Raw genomic sequence first — 16,371 nt, 5'->3', positions numbered from 1 at the left:
CCTGTGATGGAATAAATACTCAATTCAGTTACATGTTTGCTGTTTGCAGGGTAAAGTCCAGTGCTATCTTGTAGGCTTAGACCTCGACCTCACTCAGCTGTCTCTCTCTCTCTGATGCTCAAACTACAAAGCTTCTGCTTGCAGAGTTTTTATTGAAGTTATCTGACCCCTTGCAAGCAGAGGATTTTGAGTGTCCAGCCAAGCAAAACTTCATCTTGGTCTGTCAGGTCTGCTTCATTTCTGCAGAAACGCTGCATAAACAAGGAAAGCTGCAAGGCAGGGACATTATTTCAGGCCTACTGTATTGCAAACTCCCTTGCAGCTAAAATATCTAATGTACAGTTAACTGCATGAGCTTAAAATAGTGATGCACGTTTCACAGATGACATAACAGTGGCTAAAAATGAGCCTTTTCCCCAATATCCCCACAGTTAATGTTTCAAAATATGAGGTCACTTGTTGAGTCTTTCCAAAATACTTTTGTTAGGATTAGCATATAACCGTTCTAATTAAAAACCATCATTTGCACCACACTATGAATATTTAATTCCTACCTTGGGCACCTTGAGAGTGTCTGCTTTGAAATTCTATTTAATTAGAATGCTACTTGTCTGTATGACATACAATAAAGTGATTCTTCTATGACCAACAAACATACATAAACACATAATAAGCCATATCCTAACTTGGCAAATCTATTTTTTCAGCAAGAAAATATCCTAAGAAACTTCCCTCTTTATGTGTACAGGAATATGCAATATGAAAATCTTCACAATTTCATGACTTTTCCTTCTAAAGTAGTTAAACAAACAAAATGTAGCACTTGAAATACTGGTATTTGTTGCAAATGAGTTACTCAACTCCTGTTATTTTTCAGCCTTTAAAACTGGAAAGGTCCCCATACTTGTCTTTCATGACTTCTCCACTTTTGAGACTATATTTCTATACATACAAACCGCTGACAACTGATGCTACTTTATTCTCAGATAACACACTGCCAAATCCAAAGATTCAGACTTAACCTTTACTTGTATTTGAGAAAATCAAATTAATATTAATCTAATTCAGTAACAATTTAAGTGACTGAAAACTTTTCATCAAAATTAAGATGATGATCCATACTTCTTACTGGCTTACAGTTCAGGTCAAATAAAATTTTCCCAGGAATGTGAGGATATTAGTAAAATGAGCTTTCAGGTTACTTTAAAATTTGGTAATTTAGGCCTTTCTGTAGCGTAAAAAATTGTATGTGCATGTTGCGTATAAGTCAAGTGATGGAATTTGTATGGTAGAAATTTCTGGTCATATTTAAGCCTATAGGGTATTTTTTTGCATTTTTCTTTCAAAAAATAAATTAATAAATGTGAAATATCTCTGAACACAAACCAGTAACTAATAACTCAATGAAACTTACCTTTCTTCAGCCAAGAAATATTTTGCTTCTCATGTTCAAAACTTTCTGCTGGTTTGATTTTTACCTTGTCTGTCTTGTCTTCTGACATCTGTGGGGGAGAAAAGAATTTTGGGGTGTCAAGTTCTCTTAACAAAAGTTTGACAGAGAAAGATGTTCTCTGCTTATGTTCCTGCCATAATAAATTGTGCTTGCTCACACAGACACTTTTTTTCCTGCAGATTATCAATACTTTATAATATCTGAACCATTAAATTTATGTTGTGTTCCTAAATGCTTTATCAATATTACATACTTGCTGTTCGTAGAGTGATGCTTTTGTAATATAACCATAAATTACACTGTGAAATAAATTATAAGCTCATAGCATGGTGGTAATAGATAAACATGTAACACAGAATAGATTCAGTCTGGCTAAAAAGGAGGCACCCAGGCTGCCTGTTTGTTCTGGTTCAAAGTTGCTGTAAAGCCTGCTGTCAGAGAGGTATAACTATACAAATAATAATAATAAATATTTATAAAGGCAACTTGAACAAAGTGTACCCCCCAAAAAAAAAAATCTTCACTGCACTTGTAACAATTTATTTGCTGTAACGCGAACGATCACAAACAGTCACGGTACCTGAGGGCATTGTGTGCACAGGAGCTCTCAGCCCAGGCACTGTGGTTTACTTCCACTGCCCGCTAGGAATAAGATTAGGCTGCCCAGGCTTCTCCTGACTGCTTTATATTTTCACTGAATCCAGTTAGGTAAAGCATTTCTCTATTTTTACCTGTATCTTCCGAGTGGGGGGAGCAGCAGGGCTCAGTCACAGGAGCAGCGCTTGCGGCCGAATCCCTCCTTGTGTGTGGATGTCCAGCATTCCCATACACCGACAAACCGAAAGGATGAGCAGTGCAACTCCCTGCCTGCCTGCTGTGTGGTGCCAGATTTGTCTTGCTGCCAGAATCAGTCAACTTATTGCTGAGGGTTTGTTTCTGTTTGTTTGGTTTTTTTCCCACCCTTGCTTTTTGTTTGCATGCTCTTATAGAGCTGGGTAGGGTAGGGAAGGAGGGGGCTAATCAGCACCCCAGCACTAGTGGAGCGATAATAAAATACCAAAAGCTTTTCAAAAAGGAAAAATTGGTTTGGAAATGTTATTACTGCAGTTCATAACCCAGTGGATCTGCAAGAGGAGGAGGAAAATAGAAAGGGAACCAGGAAATTAATAGCGACAAATCAGATAAACGTGTCAGATTTTTGGCTAAATATAAGTTAAGATACCGAAGGATGTAGAAATCAGACACTAAAAGTCTATTTACAGCTGTCACTTTGGCAAAGAAATGGTCTAAGCTGGTGGGGAGCAGGGCGCTGTGACCCTCCCCAGCTCAGGAGGGTGAAATCCATCCTTATCCAGTGGGAAGGTCAGCCCTCACATCCACTGCCACAGGGCTGAGTAGCCCCTCTGGGAACAGCACAAGGGCTGGGTGGGCTTGACAGCAGCACAGGGCAGGGAACAGCCTAGACTGCCCCATACCTTGAAGGCACTACAAAGTTAAGGTTCTTAGTTGGCTTTAAAAATTCTCTTGACTTAATTACCAGCAATATTGCTCCAATGTCAGTAGGAGCAGGGTGAAACCTAAAGAGAACAACAAGATTTTAGGGTGTTCAGATGTTTAATCTTTTCTATAGGACAAAAAACCCAAGCCACTCTGCTTCCCACAACTGAATTTTGAAAGTGTTGGGTTTGGAGTAGATGCAGAATTACTCAGTTATCTTACTTTTTAAGCAATATTTACAAAATTTCAAGCAGCATTTGTCACCAGATACTATAATCCAGGATCCCAGTGCTTAAGTGTGGCCAATAAATAATAACATATTCCCTTTGTTATGACAATTATCTTCCTTTACTCTCCCATCACATGTCATTCTTGCAAGAAAAAAAATGTTTTCTTTCTTTTTTTTTTTTTAAATCTCCTGTGCCAACATGACTGAGATTCTTCTACCATCTTTAGCTAATTGTGAATTGCATGGTAAGTGCCTACTTACCTCTCCAAATTGAAATGATTAGTCTTGCATGGTTTGAAAACCTATTTTAAGCAGGGTACTTTGGAAATAATTGCAACCACGGGGGGGAAACATCTAGGGGTAATATTTTAAGATCTTTGTTCCATTCCCTTTGGAAGCAGCTTTGAGAATTATGTATTTTCAATTGCAGTTTCTCTCTCTCCCAGAAACACTTGCCTATTTTTCCATGTTGTTGCATCTGCAATGCTTTAAATTTATCGGTGGTGCTGGTTCTTCAGCTGGATTTGTCAGGGCAGTCTACGGAGCTCCTGGTGGGTCCTGATAAAATCAGCTGGGCTCCACACAGAGCAGTCTAGACCTCTCTGATTGCAACTTGGACCTGATGCTACTGTGCATTTCAGAAGCGCTGTTTAAAATGATGATATGGGTGGTTTCCAAAACAAACTAGAGTGAAAATTCCCTAGTTCATCTGGCATGCCCTCACTGCTTTTCTAGAGGTTTTGTCAAAATCCCAATGCCTCCCAAAGAAAGCAAAACAGATGAGAAAAAGCCCCTCTAAAACCACAGCACTGAAAGCTGCCGTCGCTTGATATAACAGCCCCTGAAATCTTGTCTCTCTTAAGCTCTCCTTGAAACTAGCAGGAGCTAGAACTGAGCCCAGGCTCAGCCTCCTGGCGTGCAAGAAGCCAGGGTGCTTCACTGCTCAAAGGCAGCCCATTGCTAAATGTACCCTCCACAGCATGACAGTACCAGTTTGACAAAACCGAGCAAACACAAACCTGACTTTAAATCAGATTTTTCATCTTAATATCTGACCTTATACCTGACTTTGAGCTTCAGCAAAGATAATGCAGATTAGTGCTCTGAGATGTTCTCTTCACCTGCTGTCCTCAGCTGAGGTGCCCTGTAGGACCCCTGGGTGTTGATGGCATGCAAACCTACAGAGGTTAGTGAACCCAAACCTCAGGAAATATCCCACCAGTGAGTTAAGAAAACATTAAATAACTGTCCTGTTCTGAGTATTGTCCCTTACTGACATTTGATTGATGGTCCTAATGTTTTCAATCCAGGAGTATTAAATGCAACCTTTCTTAATCTTGGTCAGCTCCAGTTTTCTACTGAGACATGTTCCCGTGTGCTATTTTTGGCTTTATTTAATTAAGTTATTCTGGATAAATGCATCAATATTTCTGTTTCCTAATCAATCTTAAAGTAGTTAGAGGAAAGGCAAGCTTGCCATGCATCCTCAGTAATGCCAGGTTTTACAAAGGAAGAAAAACACATTATGAGAGAAGGTTATTAAAATATTGAGTAAACTTGTTTCTGTTAAAGCTGTAATTGAATTTTTAAAGCCCTGGCCCATTTTAAACACTGAACTTTAGTTTATGGTTTGATAATTCATTTCACTTTCATTTTATAGGCTTTATTTTATAGCTACTAAATATCTATGGGCCATCCCTTGTTCCTTTTCCTTTCAGATTGTGAAATAGGGCATTTAAATGGAGGATTAAAAATAAAAATCATAATGCCAAAATAGATGTGATATCAATCGGTTCCCAGATAAATGTACTGTATCAAGTGCTTGTTGAGATTTAGGAGTATATTTTTCTGGTCTGCTCAACTGGGAATGCAATCAAGTCTTTGCAGAGTTGGAGAATAGGAAACTTTAATAGGTTGTAATAACTATCAAAGCAGAGGAAAAAACTCATTGTTGGTCCTAGCAAGAATAAAAACTCTTAATTTCCTTAATGTTAGGTCAAGAGTCTGATGCTGGATCCTGTCCTGAGTCCGACGCAGGATGTGTAGCCATAGTCAGGAGAGTTTTTGGTTACATCCATGGGTGCAGCATTTACAATATTTAATTTCACTACCTTTGACTTTTTACTGGAGTCTATGAACTGTGTACCTAAAAGCTGATTTTTTCATGTGAGTTTTACACAGCCTAGCATGAAATTAAGCAGTTGCTTTTTTCTTGCACAATCCATGTAAAACATAGCCACTTGTCCACGGGCAAGTGGCGCTCTGTAGCTTTGGAATACCCCACACTGTAGTAAATGTGGCTTATTAAAAAAAAAAAAAAAGTGTGATGATACTATGTCTTTGCTTCCTTTTGCACCCTGAGGTGATCATTTCCAATAATAAAGTGAGTATAATGTGATGTGCCCTGTCAAAATTAAGGAATTTCTTCTTGATCATGCATCTGTAGGTAGAATATTAAGTTGTGGAAACACGAAATACAGCCAAATTATCCTGGTGATTACATGTAAAATGCACAGTTTTTTAGCTAAACCGTCATGTCCTGTGAGTACTTCAAATGCAAAACAGGCTGTTTATAGAGACTACCTCAAACTGGCACTGACAAATGATCTATGTGCTGCAGAGGCTCAGAGCAGTTCAAAGACAGGATTTTACTCCCCATCACTCTGCCTTGTAGACACTCCAGATAATTTTTCAATAATTCTGTGTCCTACAAGAGGAGACACAGGGTTTTATTTCACTTTTTCACTCAGTGCCACTGTGGGTCAGTGAAAGTCTGGGAATATGTTTAGACTGGAGGATGCAATAAAAGCTTGAAAAGAGTTGCAAAGGCAGGTTAGCATAGAGGTCACTAACGTGGAGAAAGCCCAAACCCATGAGATTGAGAATGCTTTACTGAACAGTAAAGAAAAGAGAGAGACTGCATGTCTTTCATTGTCCAAGAGGGCGGGAGGGAGGTTACTTGGTGTTCATGTGAGAAAGTGATGATGGGGACACTGCTGGGAGAAGAGGATGAAGGTCAAGTGTGAAACAAAGTTGAGAGGATGATATTGTGGAACTGGGATGGGGAAGGCAGAGAGACCCTGGAGCTGTGAAAGGCCCGTCCAAGTTGGGAAAGGGTCTGTGAATGCAGCAGTGAAACACCTTGACCATTTTCTCCCCTATCAGAGGCCCCAGTGAAATTAAAACCCAGAGTTTATAACATACAAGCTATGTGTGCCTTCGTATATCCTGTCCTTAAGCAGAAAATCCTCCAGTGCTGTGTCATGTTTTGTCCATCACAGGCCACGTTCTCCAAGACCTCTATATGTGCTGTTCTGCATTGCCCTGTCATTTGAGTAAAAAGTATCTTAAACCCAGCGGATTTTCAAAACATTGATACATAGTGTTTTACGTCATTATTTGACCTTTTAAAGGCTCGGTCTGGTGCATTTGGAGAGGCAGGTTAAACAGCTCCCTAGTGTCCCTTGGCCTGGAAGGATCCATCCCTGCTACAGGAGACTTTTCCAGACAAATATTTAAAACTCTTTTGGGCATTACAGCAAAAATTGAGAAAGATTTGTTATGATGAAATGGAAAAAAGCTGAATAATTGCTGCTATATCACAATGTATACTGTTATAAGGGAGATAGGAATATGACCATCTCATGGAGGCATTGTATCCTTTGGCAGACAGGTGTAACCAACAGAAGTTAGGAGGCTTTCATGTCAGGTGTAACAGGTGCAAAAAATGAAGGTTATATTTTCATTGCAGCAGTTCATTACTACTGCCTAGGAAATGGCTATCTTGTATTACTGAAGGCCTCTGGCTGAATGTTTTTACAGGATTTTTAAAGGCAATGATCTCCTCCTTTAGCTCAATGCAGGATTGATTTGTGTCTCCTTGCCAATGCTCAGACAACCTGTTCTTGGAGTCCCATGAAGACACACAGGTACATGCCCTTTCCAGGCAGTCCAGCACTTTTTTTTCCTGATAACAAATACACAAACTTATCATGATGTCTAACCTAACTCTTCCTTCACTGTAGATTCAACCCCTTAACTTTCATCATTTCTGTTACACTTGTGCAAAGCTGAGTTCTCCTTCCCTTTGCAACAATCCTTACAGCAAATAAAGGGACACTATCACATGTTCCCTCAGCTGTTTTCAACACTTACATTTAGATAACGTTCTTTAGCCTATGATCAGTGTCATGGTCTTTGTTCGAGTGTCACTTTTCTGGTAATGAGGTGTCTAACAGTGGTCACATTCCTCCTAAGGCTTTGCCCACGTGGGATAGAGCAGTGAGGTTACTGGCATGTTTTACAAGATTTCCTGCTGTTTACACATCCCAGAATGATATTTGTCTCTTTCATGACAGCATGAAATTACTGACTTATGTTTGGGTTTATCCCGTTCCCCAGCCTCCCTTCTGCAGCATAGCAACGTAACCAGTTGTTTTCCTTTTTAGTGCAGCTGTTTACTCCTACCTAAGCATGGACTTGTGCAGCAGTGCTTCCTGAATTTCACCCTAATCTTCTCCATACTGTTTTATTGGTATGTGAGGATCATTTTGAGCTCTCATCCTGTCCTTTGAAGTGCTTGTTAGCCTTGACCTGTTGTGGTCCACCATCAGGCTGGTGAATGCTTGCAGAATTCCTGTGGAAATCACTTGCCTCTGCAATATATGTTCTTGGAGTAGGTCAGAAATGAAGCTTTATGTTTCCCAAACAGCACTTTAATGGATGGCTCCTGTGCCCCCACAGTTTATTCCCTTACAGAAATCCATGAATATCTCTTATTCTCTGGCTCTTCATAGTTTAATAAACTACAGAGGCAGCTTCTTGAGTACTGGTATGACACATGTGAGGCCACAGAGAAACATCCCTCATGTTTTCAGTAAGTGCATACTGGGATCCTGACAGGCAGATCACGCCGTCTTGAACACTATTTGTGAGCCAGGTAGGAACAGTGACTTGTTACATGTTGCATCGTATGTAACAAGCCAGTGGCAAGTATTTTCTAATGAAGAGGAATCTGAGCACTTGCGGACTCCTTTGCTGACTGGCAAAGCTTGACAGCACCTCCCTAAATAGCACTACCCCAGACGAGATGTCAGTGAAATCACTGTGCTTTTTAAACAGAGGGAAAACCGACTTAAGTGTTTTCCCCTCATGCTTTTAAATAAGCTGATTCCCAACAGCGGTTGAAATGTGGTCGCTTCTCGGAGGTGCTGAGTAGAGCTGAGAAGGAGGATTTTTTGTCTAAATTACTCTTACAAGAAAAAGACAAAATTAGATCTCTACCTTATTTCAGGAAGCTGTCAAAGGAACTTGTAGCCATCTTGAAGTCAGCACTGTTATTTCTCAGCTAACCACTACTCAAATGAGTTTCTTGGCTTTTTTCTAAGTTTGTTTTGTTTAAATTCTGATCAGGCCAAATAGAAGTCAGCAGCAATGAGAAATCAGCAACCTGGTGAACTCTTAGGTTCAGGTTTATGCTCTGGGGTATAAGAAACCTCAGGTCCAGCTCCCTTTGCATGATTGTTTTCTTCCAGCTGGATCAAAACAGGTTTGACAGGAGAGACTAAAAACTTGTCCTAAAGGAACCAATAGGTTGCTGGTCATGGGGGTTACCTGGGATCTTTCCTTCTAATGCTTCTATGAGATACTTTGTGAAAATCTGTAATTTGGACTGTTGAAATGTCGGTCTCGAAGTGTTCAGGGCCTGGTTGAACAGGGTTCTGAGCAACCTAGTGGGAGATGTCCCTGGTTGTGGAAGAGGAGTTGGAACCAGATGGTCTTTAAGGTTCCTTCTGACCCAAATCATTCTATGATTGTATGAAATGAGAAAAATTTTGAAGTCTCAAAATTCTGTGTAAGAGGGAACGTGTTTCCTGCCCGAGCACATGCAACTGCAACTGAAGAAAACGTGAGATCTGGGAGTTCAGTGCCCTGAAAATAAGGCCTGATGTCAAACTGAAATTGAACTTCAAAAAGAAAAGTAGTTTTCTGGCCCTTTTGGAGCCAAAACAAAGAAGTATTTATTCTATTTGATCAGCTATTCACAAATGATGCCTTTGTATCTTTAAAATAACTACAAACCAAATTTAAAACTGGAAGCTCTCATCTTTGATGTTATCTGCAGATAAGATAGAGCTTTGAAGCACTAACAGAGGCTAATTGGAACAGAATACCAATACAACTGAAAATTAATGGAAAACACAGGAACTGTTTGGAGCACTGTCACTCTAAACTGGGACTGTTTCTTTTCAAATCCTATAGAATTTCAGGGAAAAAGTGCAGTTTTCTGGACTGTAGATGAAAGAGGAGAATTGTCCTATTCAATGCACAATGATACTTCAAAACTAATTGTAGACTTTAGTTACTTGTATGTATTCATTGTATTTTTAAGTATCAAAATCTTTTCCATTATGTAAGAGGCTGTAGGATGCGGGGAAAGGTATGCCACAGGTGAAATAGTATCAAGTGCATGTTTTCATTTGGAACAGGTCTTTTTTTTCCTGTTTTGTTTTGAGCACAGCATTTCTTTCCATTCTGAGCTTGAAAAGAATTTGTTAAAGTTGCTGGAAGGAAAAAAAAATAAAATTAGTGCTATATATAGGAAAGTATGCAGATGAGAATAGAGCAAAATTATATCTGCAATCAACCCTAGACCTGATAATAAATTGCCATCAGTCCTAACAGTGGCACAAAGGAGACTAAAATTTACCCCGGAGTTTCAACTTATCTCTCTTAGGCCAAGGCTGTTCTGATTCTCCCTGAGATTCAGTCAGCTCCTGGTGAGAGAAACCAGGGAAGGGCAGAGCACAGTGGAAAGGGGGCTTGGGACTGTTTTGGGGAAAAACTTGCCCTGGTGCATGTTCAGGCAACACCTTGGATGTGCTGCTTTGCCCTGTGGACAACCTCAGACCCCAAGTTGGGATGATCCTTTCAATGTCTGCCAGCAGTAGTAGTAAGATGTGTATGTTTGAATCCTTACTCCTGCAGCTTAAGTAGACAATGTACTCTCTAGATTTGTCCAAGAAACCCACTCAGTAGTAAAAGAAAATTATTCCTGTAGCTTAGCCAAATACTCTGATATTAAGCAATGCCAGAACTGAGGTTGCTCAGGCAACCTTATTTCTACTCCCTCATTCATTAACATATTAAGTGATCATATGATTGAAGCTACTAATTTTTATTTCAGACCATATCTTGAGTTCAGACAAAGTTTTGTGCAAGGCAGCTTGTCCTGCCATTGAAAGTCTTAGGATGGGGTCTCAGAGTCTTTCAAGTACTTTACATGCTTTGCTGAAAATGTGAGGAGCAGGAGGTATGTGGCCATTCTGAAAAAAAAAAATAAATCTGTCAAACGTGAGTGAAATTTCCTTTGAGGAAAACTGCTTGTCTGTGAGGTCCCAGCATGGAGACCCTCTGCCTTCTTGGGGGACACCCCTTCACCCTCTGCTTTCCTGCCCTCTCAAGGGTCACCCAGGCAGAAAAGCCTCTGTACCCACAGCCCCATGTGCCCATTTCTTTTAGCTGTGATTCTCACATTAGGCAGCATCTTTCTGACCAGATATGTATCCACTGACTTCTGGGGAGCAGTCAGCTCTTTGTCTTGGGTCTCTTGTAAAGCACCATCTATCCTTGCCAAAACCGCGATTGAAAATACTGTTGATGTCATTGCCTGCAGTGTTTCAAACCACTCACCATGGCTGTTCTATTTCCACAACTGGTTTGCTACCTCAATAGTCATTAGTTGTTAGCTAATCCAACAGTGATTCTATTTTCAAATATTACCTAGGTGGTAAAACTTAGGATTTATGTATTTTTGCAAAGGTTTCCTTCTGTTGTGCAGTTTGGATGACAAAGCACTCTAAAACTATGTTTAGTTTTCTTCTTGAAAGCAGAAGATATCTCTTTTATCTGTAACAATGAAAAGTTGTACAGTATCAGCAGCTTTTGTTTTAATGCCTATTGCTTTTCCTTCTTGAGAACTTGGAATTTTGCAATCCTGTTAAGTGCCTGTATTCTCCGATAAATATTCTGCACTGTTGCTATACTTCAGTTGTTAGGTTTCTCAGGGGAAAAAGGCAGTTAAGAAAGAAAATGAATAAATAAACAGCTCAAGGCCTTGAGTGTCCAAAAATATTGCAGTATCTTGATTTGAATAATCGAAAATTGCGACACTTTATTTGGGTACATTTCAGCACATTGGAAGCTTTGCATGCAAATCCAAACTCTGCCATTCCCTCCAATTCCTTTGAATATTTTCATTGCTCATCTTTTCCTAATTTGTCTGTTCCAACAAAAATGACAAGCCTATTTGTTATTTTCAAATAAAGTTAACAACTCTTGTATTAAATGAAAAAAATAGCCCACCAAATAGAATGGGGGGTTTATCTTCCCATAAGTTCACAATTACTAAAAATCCCTTGATTTTCTTCTTTTATTTAACTGTAGGAGTACAAGAGATACCTACACAGGATGCAGATCTATTTCAGAATATTTTAAGCTGTACTTTTCTTAGTCTTAGCTAGAAATACTGGAAATCTAAGTAAAAACAGCAACAAGACCCCTGCTCCGAACACTTTGTTTGGAAGCTGGACTTAGAGAGGATGTAATGCTGTCATCCCAAGTGAGAGCACTTTAATGGAATTTTGTTTCTACTTAAAATCCAAAACAAAGCCATATGTCAGCAAAGTCTGACTTCTCTCAACATCTGAGAATGCCAGGATGGTTCATTCAAACTACGTCTTTGGTCCAGATCTGTTCCTTTCCATGTCTTATCACAAAACCAAGGAAAAGGTCGCGGGCAAACTTGAAGAATGGGGGGAAGGGTCTCCTTCCTGCCTCTAGCCAGACCTTGGTTCTTCAGACAAGCTATCCCCATAGGCTCACTGTGCCTAATCCTTTATTTCACACCTCCACCTCCTTTAGTCGAAAACTCTGCTGACCCAGAGTACAGGAGAACCCAGGACCACTTTGGAGATCTTCAGATACACCTGTTTTATCAGGTCTGTCCCAAATACAGGGAAAAGAGACCCAAACCCATTGTTTGGATGGGGCAGTGACATGCACAGCCAGGACCTGACCAGGTCCAGGGCTGTGCTGAGCCTGACCCAGCCCTCGGAGGTGGTGGTGGCTGATGTGAGGACATTGCCATGGGGAGGCTCCAAAGGCTCTCATTGCCTGGCCCAGCCTCTTTGACAGTACTTAATTTTTAACATGTGGAAATTTCTGAAATATGAATCTTGAAATATCTGCTTAGCTTGCCTAGAAAGCTTTAATAATTAATGGAAATTCAGACTTGAGGTACAGTAATGATTTATATGGGGAACTGTCTTTACACAATCTGCTCTCAAAGCTTTCTCCCGTATTACTCTTAGTGTCTAATTAACTTCCGAAGAGTGATACTGCTACTTTCACTACACTGATTGATCAAGGGCTTAACTGCAAGTCATATTTTCCAAGTGATTCCCCAGTGTTTTCTCAGCTCTTAGGAGTTCTTACTGAGGAATAGACCTGTCTTGGACATCAGAAACTACTTTCAAGTTTTCAGATACTACATCTCACTCATCAGGGTGTTCCTGTTGCTGCTTTGCCCACATAGCCATTGCACAGAAATTTCTAGTCTTTAGATACAGTTTTGAGTTGTGTGGTCTAAACATCTTTCTCTTCCTCTGTAGCAGTTCTTCTTTGTACATCTTTTGGAGCATGTTCCTTTCACTCTTTGAGACTCATGATGATAAAGATACACTAATATAGTCAAATACACTAAAAATTCAAGTAACCAATAATGATTTAGGGCTAAGATGTGGCATTGAAAGTACTAGCTAAGGAGGATGAAAATAGAGGTTCACTCCCTTGTTTTGCCATTTGCATAGTGAGGGATCTGTGTAAATCATCTATAGAGACCCCAGGACTATCATAATTAGTACCATGTCTGTTTTCATGCTGTTGAGTATTTAATTTGTTCAAATCACAGCTGTGTGAGAGTGAAAAGAAAAACTGACAGGGCAGTGAAGAGCAGAGAAGGTCTCATGCACCTCAGTGTTTGTTCTTCTGTCACTAAATTTGGCTGTCCTGAGTAATGCAAAGCCATAAAGCCATGGGCATGGGAAACACAAAGTGCAGCACAGTTCTTTCTTTTTTGTTCTTTTTTGAACAGTCCCTTCCCAAAATCATTTTTAGGATCACCAGAGGATGTTGGGGGTAAAAAAACCACATTTGCTCAGTAGCTAATTATCTGTTTAAGGCCTATTTGTCCCACCCTTTCCTGTTCCTTGCTTGTGATATTAATGGATCTCCTAGCCGTTGGTAGAACTTGCCTCATTATAGGGAAACAATATGTTTTATAAATATTTTCTCACCCATAGCTACAGTTACATTTGATATTGGCAGCTCATGGTCAGCTGATGCAGAGACCTCAAGGAGGGGCAGTTCTTGGGCCACAGACAGACTCTCCTGACCCCAGGAGATCATGCTACCACTGGTACCTTTCTTCAAATATATCACCACCTACAATCTGCTACTTTCTTAACCACTTTCCTCATTATTGGTGGTGATAAAAGTCTTCTCCAGTGTAGGCGCTTTTACAGCAGTCCTGGATGTGCCATGTATTCCCAGGATAATTTTCTTCATGTATTTTATCCTTTTTTAAATCCTTTTCACAAAGACTGTGCCTTCACCTTGCACTGAGGGCTTTGCAGTGATCCACCAGCTTCAGAGACTATGTGTTCAGGCTCATCTGTAACTGACAGCCACCAGCTTGAGAGCATCTACTTCCTTGGGATCCAAATATTCCTCTGATGGGATTAATGGCCCCACCTTTTAAGAAATTAGCTATACCTCCATTTCCTCCTTCCATCCAAACAGCATTTCTGATACTTACAACACCAGCCAGAGCAAAAGAGGAGATAAAAGCACTGGTGGCAGAGTTCCATGTGTGAAGGAAGGTGTCATAAAGTCTTGGAGGGCTCATCCAGAGTTTGTACCGAAATTAATGACTGGCTTTGTCATTTAAATCAGCCTGGAATCCTAATATATTTATTCTGAAACTTCATCCAAAAAAAGTGAGTCTGAGAGTCCTACATTGGAACTTCTCAGAGTATTTAATTTCTCTGGAGCTAAAATCAAGATACTTAGTGTATCTTCACAAGTTACAAGCAGAGGCTGATAACTGAATTCAGGAATTTTGTGGGGTTTTTTCATTCTTTCTTATATGGAATTGTGTTGTTCAATTTTCAGCTCATTCTGTTCAGGTAAGAGTAAGTTTGGGAGCTGCTTTGACAAATGCCTTATGCTGGAATTCCCCAAGGAGAGCTACATAAGGACAGATACACATGTTGATCCAGCATTTCTTTCAAACTGAAGCATTAAGACTTCATGCAAACTATATTAGAGATCCTATGGACATGCTTCTACTAAATTCTGATCTACTTTACCAATAGGAGAGAATACATGGAAAGCATAAAGAAGAAATAAGGATCTTCCACAACATTTTGTCCTATTAAAAAAAAATGGAAAGTATATAATTTTGACATCTGAGTATCAATGTTTTGTGCTCCCATTTGTATCATTACTTTCAGAAAGAAGCATTTTGCCATGATAAAAGATGTGCTTGGTATAGGTGGAACATAAATATAAAGCATTGTAGATGATAATGCTTTGTCCAACTAGCAAAGTGTAACACTGGAATTGTCCAGTGTTTTGTATTAGCATAGTCCTGATCCCAAGAAAGGATAAAACTAGGGTTAAGTTTTCTGCTGGTTTGTAAAGGTAATCTCTTGTGAAAATCTCATTGAAAATCAGTTGCAGAATTAGTGCCATGTACTCAAAGAATTGTAGGTATATTTCTTATATGTCATCTCTTAGCAGTATTGGTAGTAAACCTTTCAATGTCTGTATCCTAAACCAAAAGTTTCCAAAATATGTTATACCAGCATAACATATGACTACTGAGGGACAAAAATGTGATCCCCTGTGCAAAAATAAGCGTTTTCTGGATAAGAGTAAATATTAGGCCATGGAAGAAAGTGATGTTTTGATACAAATACCTGTACCTCCTACTACAGATGTCTTGTTTATCAGCCTGCCTCCCTCCTTGTGGTACAGCAGAGGCTTAGAAACAAAAAAGGTGGGAGGAAAACCCTTACAATTCCAGGCATAGAGTTGTCTTGGTGCACCTATGAATCACTTTGAAATGCTCACATTCCTATTACAGCAATTTTAATAACAAAATACATTGCCCAGACAGCCTGATGTTAAATGTGTGCAGCTCTTTAGAGGAGAAGGGCTGCAAACAGCAACATTTAAATTGAGGGGCTTCTTCAGGGTGAAGCTACACAAGAGCTGATCAGTAAAGCAAGAAATCACTGCTCTAGTGTGTGCAAGGGAAAGAGGTAATAGGGATGCTGCTACCTGAGAAAAAGGGCAAGTCATCTCACAGATAAGGGAAGAGAGATCTGTAAGGGGGGGAAACTATGTAAGGAAAGATTAGAATTTTTTAAAATGGGGAAAATTGTTTAACATTGAAGTCGTATCTCAAGCCAGTCCTGTCTATCCCAAGACCACTGCACGTTTGTAACCTCAACTTTGCAGACCACACTGTTTCTCCCAGATAACAGGGATATGCAGATAGTAAGAGGCACAAAAATAAATTAGAAAAGGATTTCTTTAATGCTTCTAATAATGTATTTGGCCATGATTATCATAATGAATCTTGTAAAAGGAATTCACTGTTTCCCCTTTTGTATGATGTATTTCTGACCTTCACCCACTTGATATGCGATTCCTATTCAGCAAAGGTGCCCATAATAGAGGGGCAAGAAGCATGATCAGAGTTCAAACAATAGGGTAAGAAATGCAGAGTAGTGGGAAAAAGCTTCCATTTTCCCATAAGCTGGGGCATACAAGATACTGCAGCCTCAGCTCTACAGTATCTTATGAACAAACAAATTATGCATGAGTTTGCTCAGGGGACTACTCAGCTACTCAACAATAATGGGTAATTGCCCTCACAAACTTATCCTCATATCACTCATACACACCAACACTTATACTGAAAAGAAAAGACGCGAAGAACAAATTTCAATATAAAACACATTATTATTATGAAAATGACACATTTCCATTTAACCCTTTTCTAACAAAAAGAACTCACTGCGTTTCAAAGAAAATGGGGCTAGGGAATTTTAAACATTAGTCT

General features: G+C 39.6%; 1 protein-coding gene across 1 annotated transcript in view; it reads right to left on the bottom strand.

Moving 5' to 3' along the window:
* MDFIC2 (MyoD family inhibitor domain containing 2) overlaps positions 1-3,320 on the bottom strand; it is a 44,289-nt gene extending 40,969 nt beyond the window's left edge. The window contains 5 exon segments of the mRNA XM_039388380.1: positions 1,415-1,537; positions 2,225-2,282; positions 2,284-2,310; positions 2,312-2,389; positions 3,303-3,320. Coding sequence (XP_039244314.1) covers positions 1,415-1,537; positions 2,225-2,282; positions 2,284-2,310; positions 2,312-2,389; positions 3,303-3,320 — 304 coding nt within the window.
* Between the last annotated feature and the right edge of the window lie 13,051 nt (positions 3,321-16,371).

Source organism: Pipra filicauda, unplaced genomic scaffold (assembly GCF_003945595.2).
Source record: "Pipra filicauda isolate LSUMZ 115617 unplaced genomic scaffold, ASM394559v2 scaffold63_size3267554_pilon, whole genome shotgun sequence".
NCBI lineage: Eukaryota > Metazoa > Chordata > Aves > Passeriformes > Pipridae > Pipra > Pipra filicauda.
The sequence above is the reverse complement of the archived record's forward strand: the minus strand, read 5'-3'. Positions and strand labels throughout refer to the sequence as shown.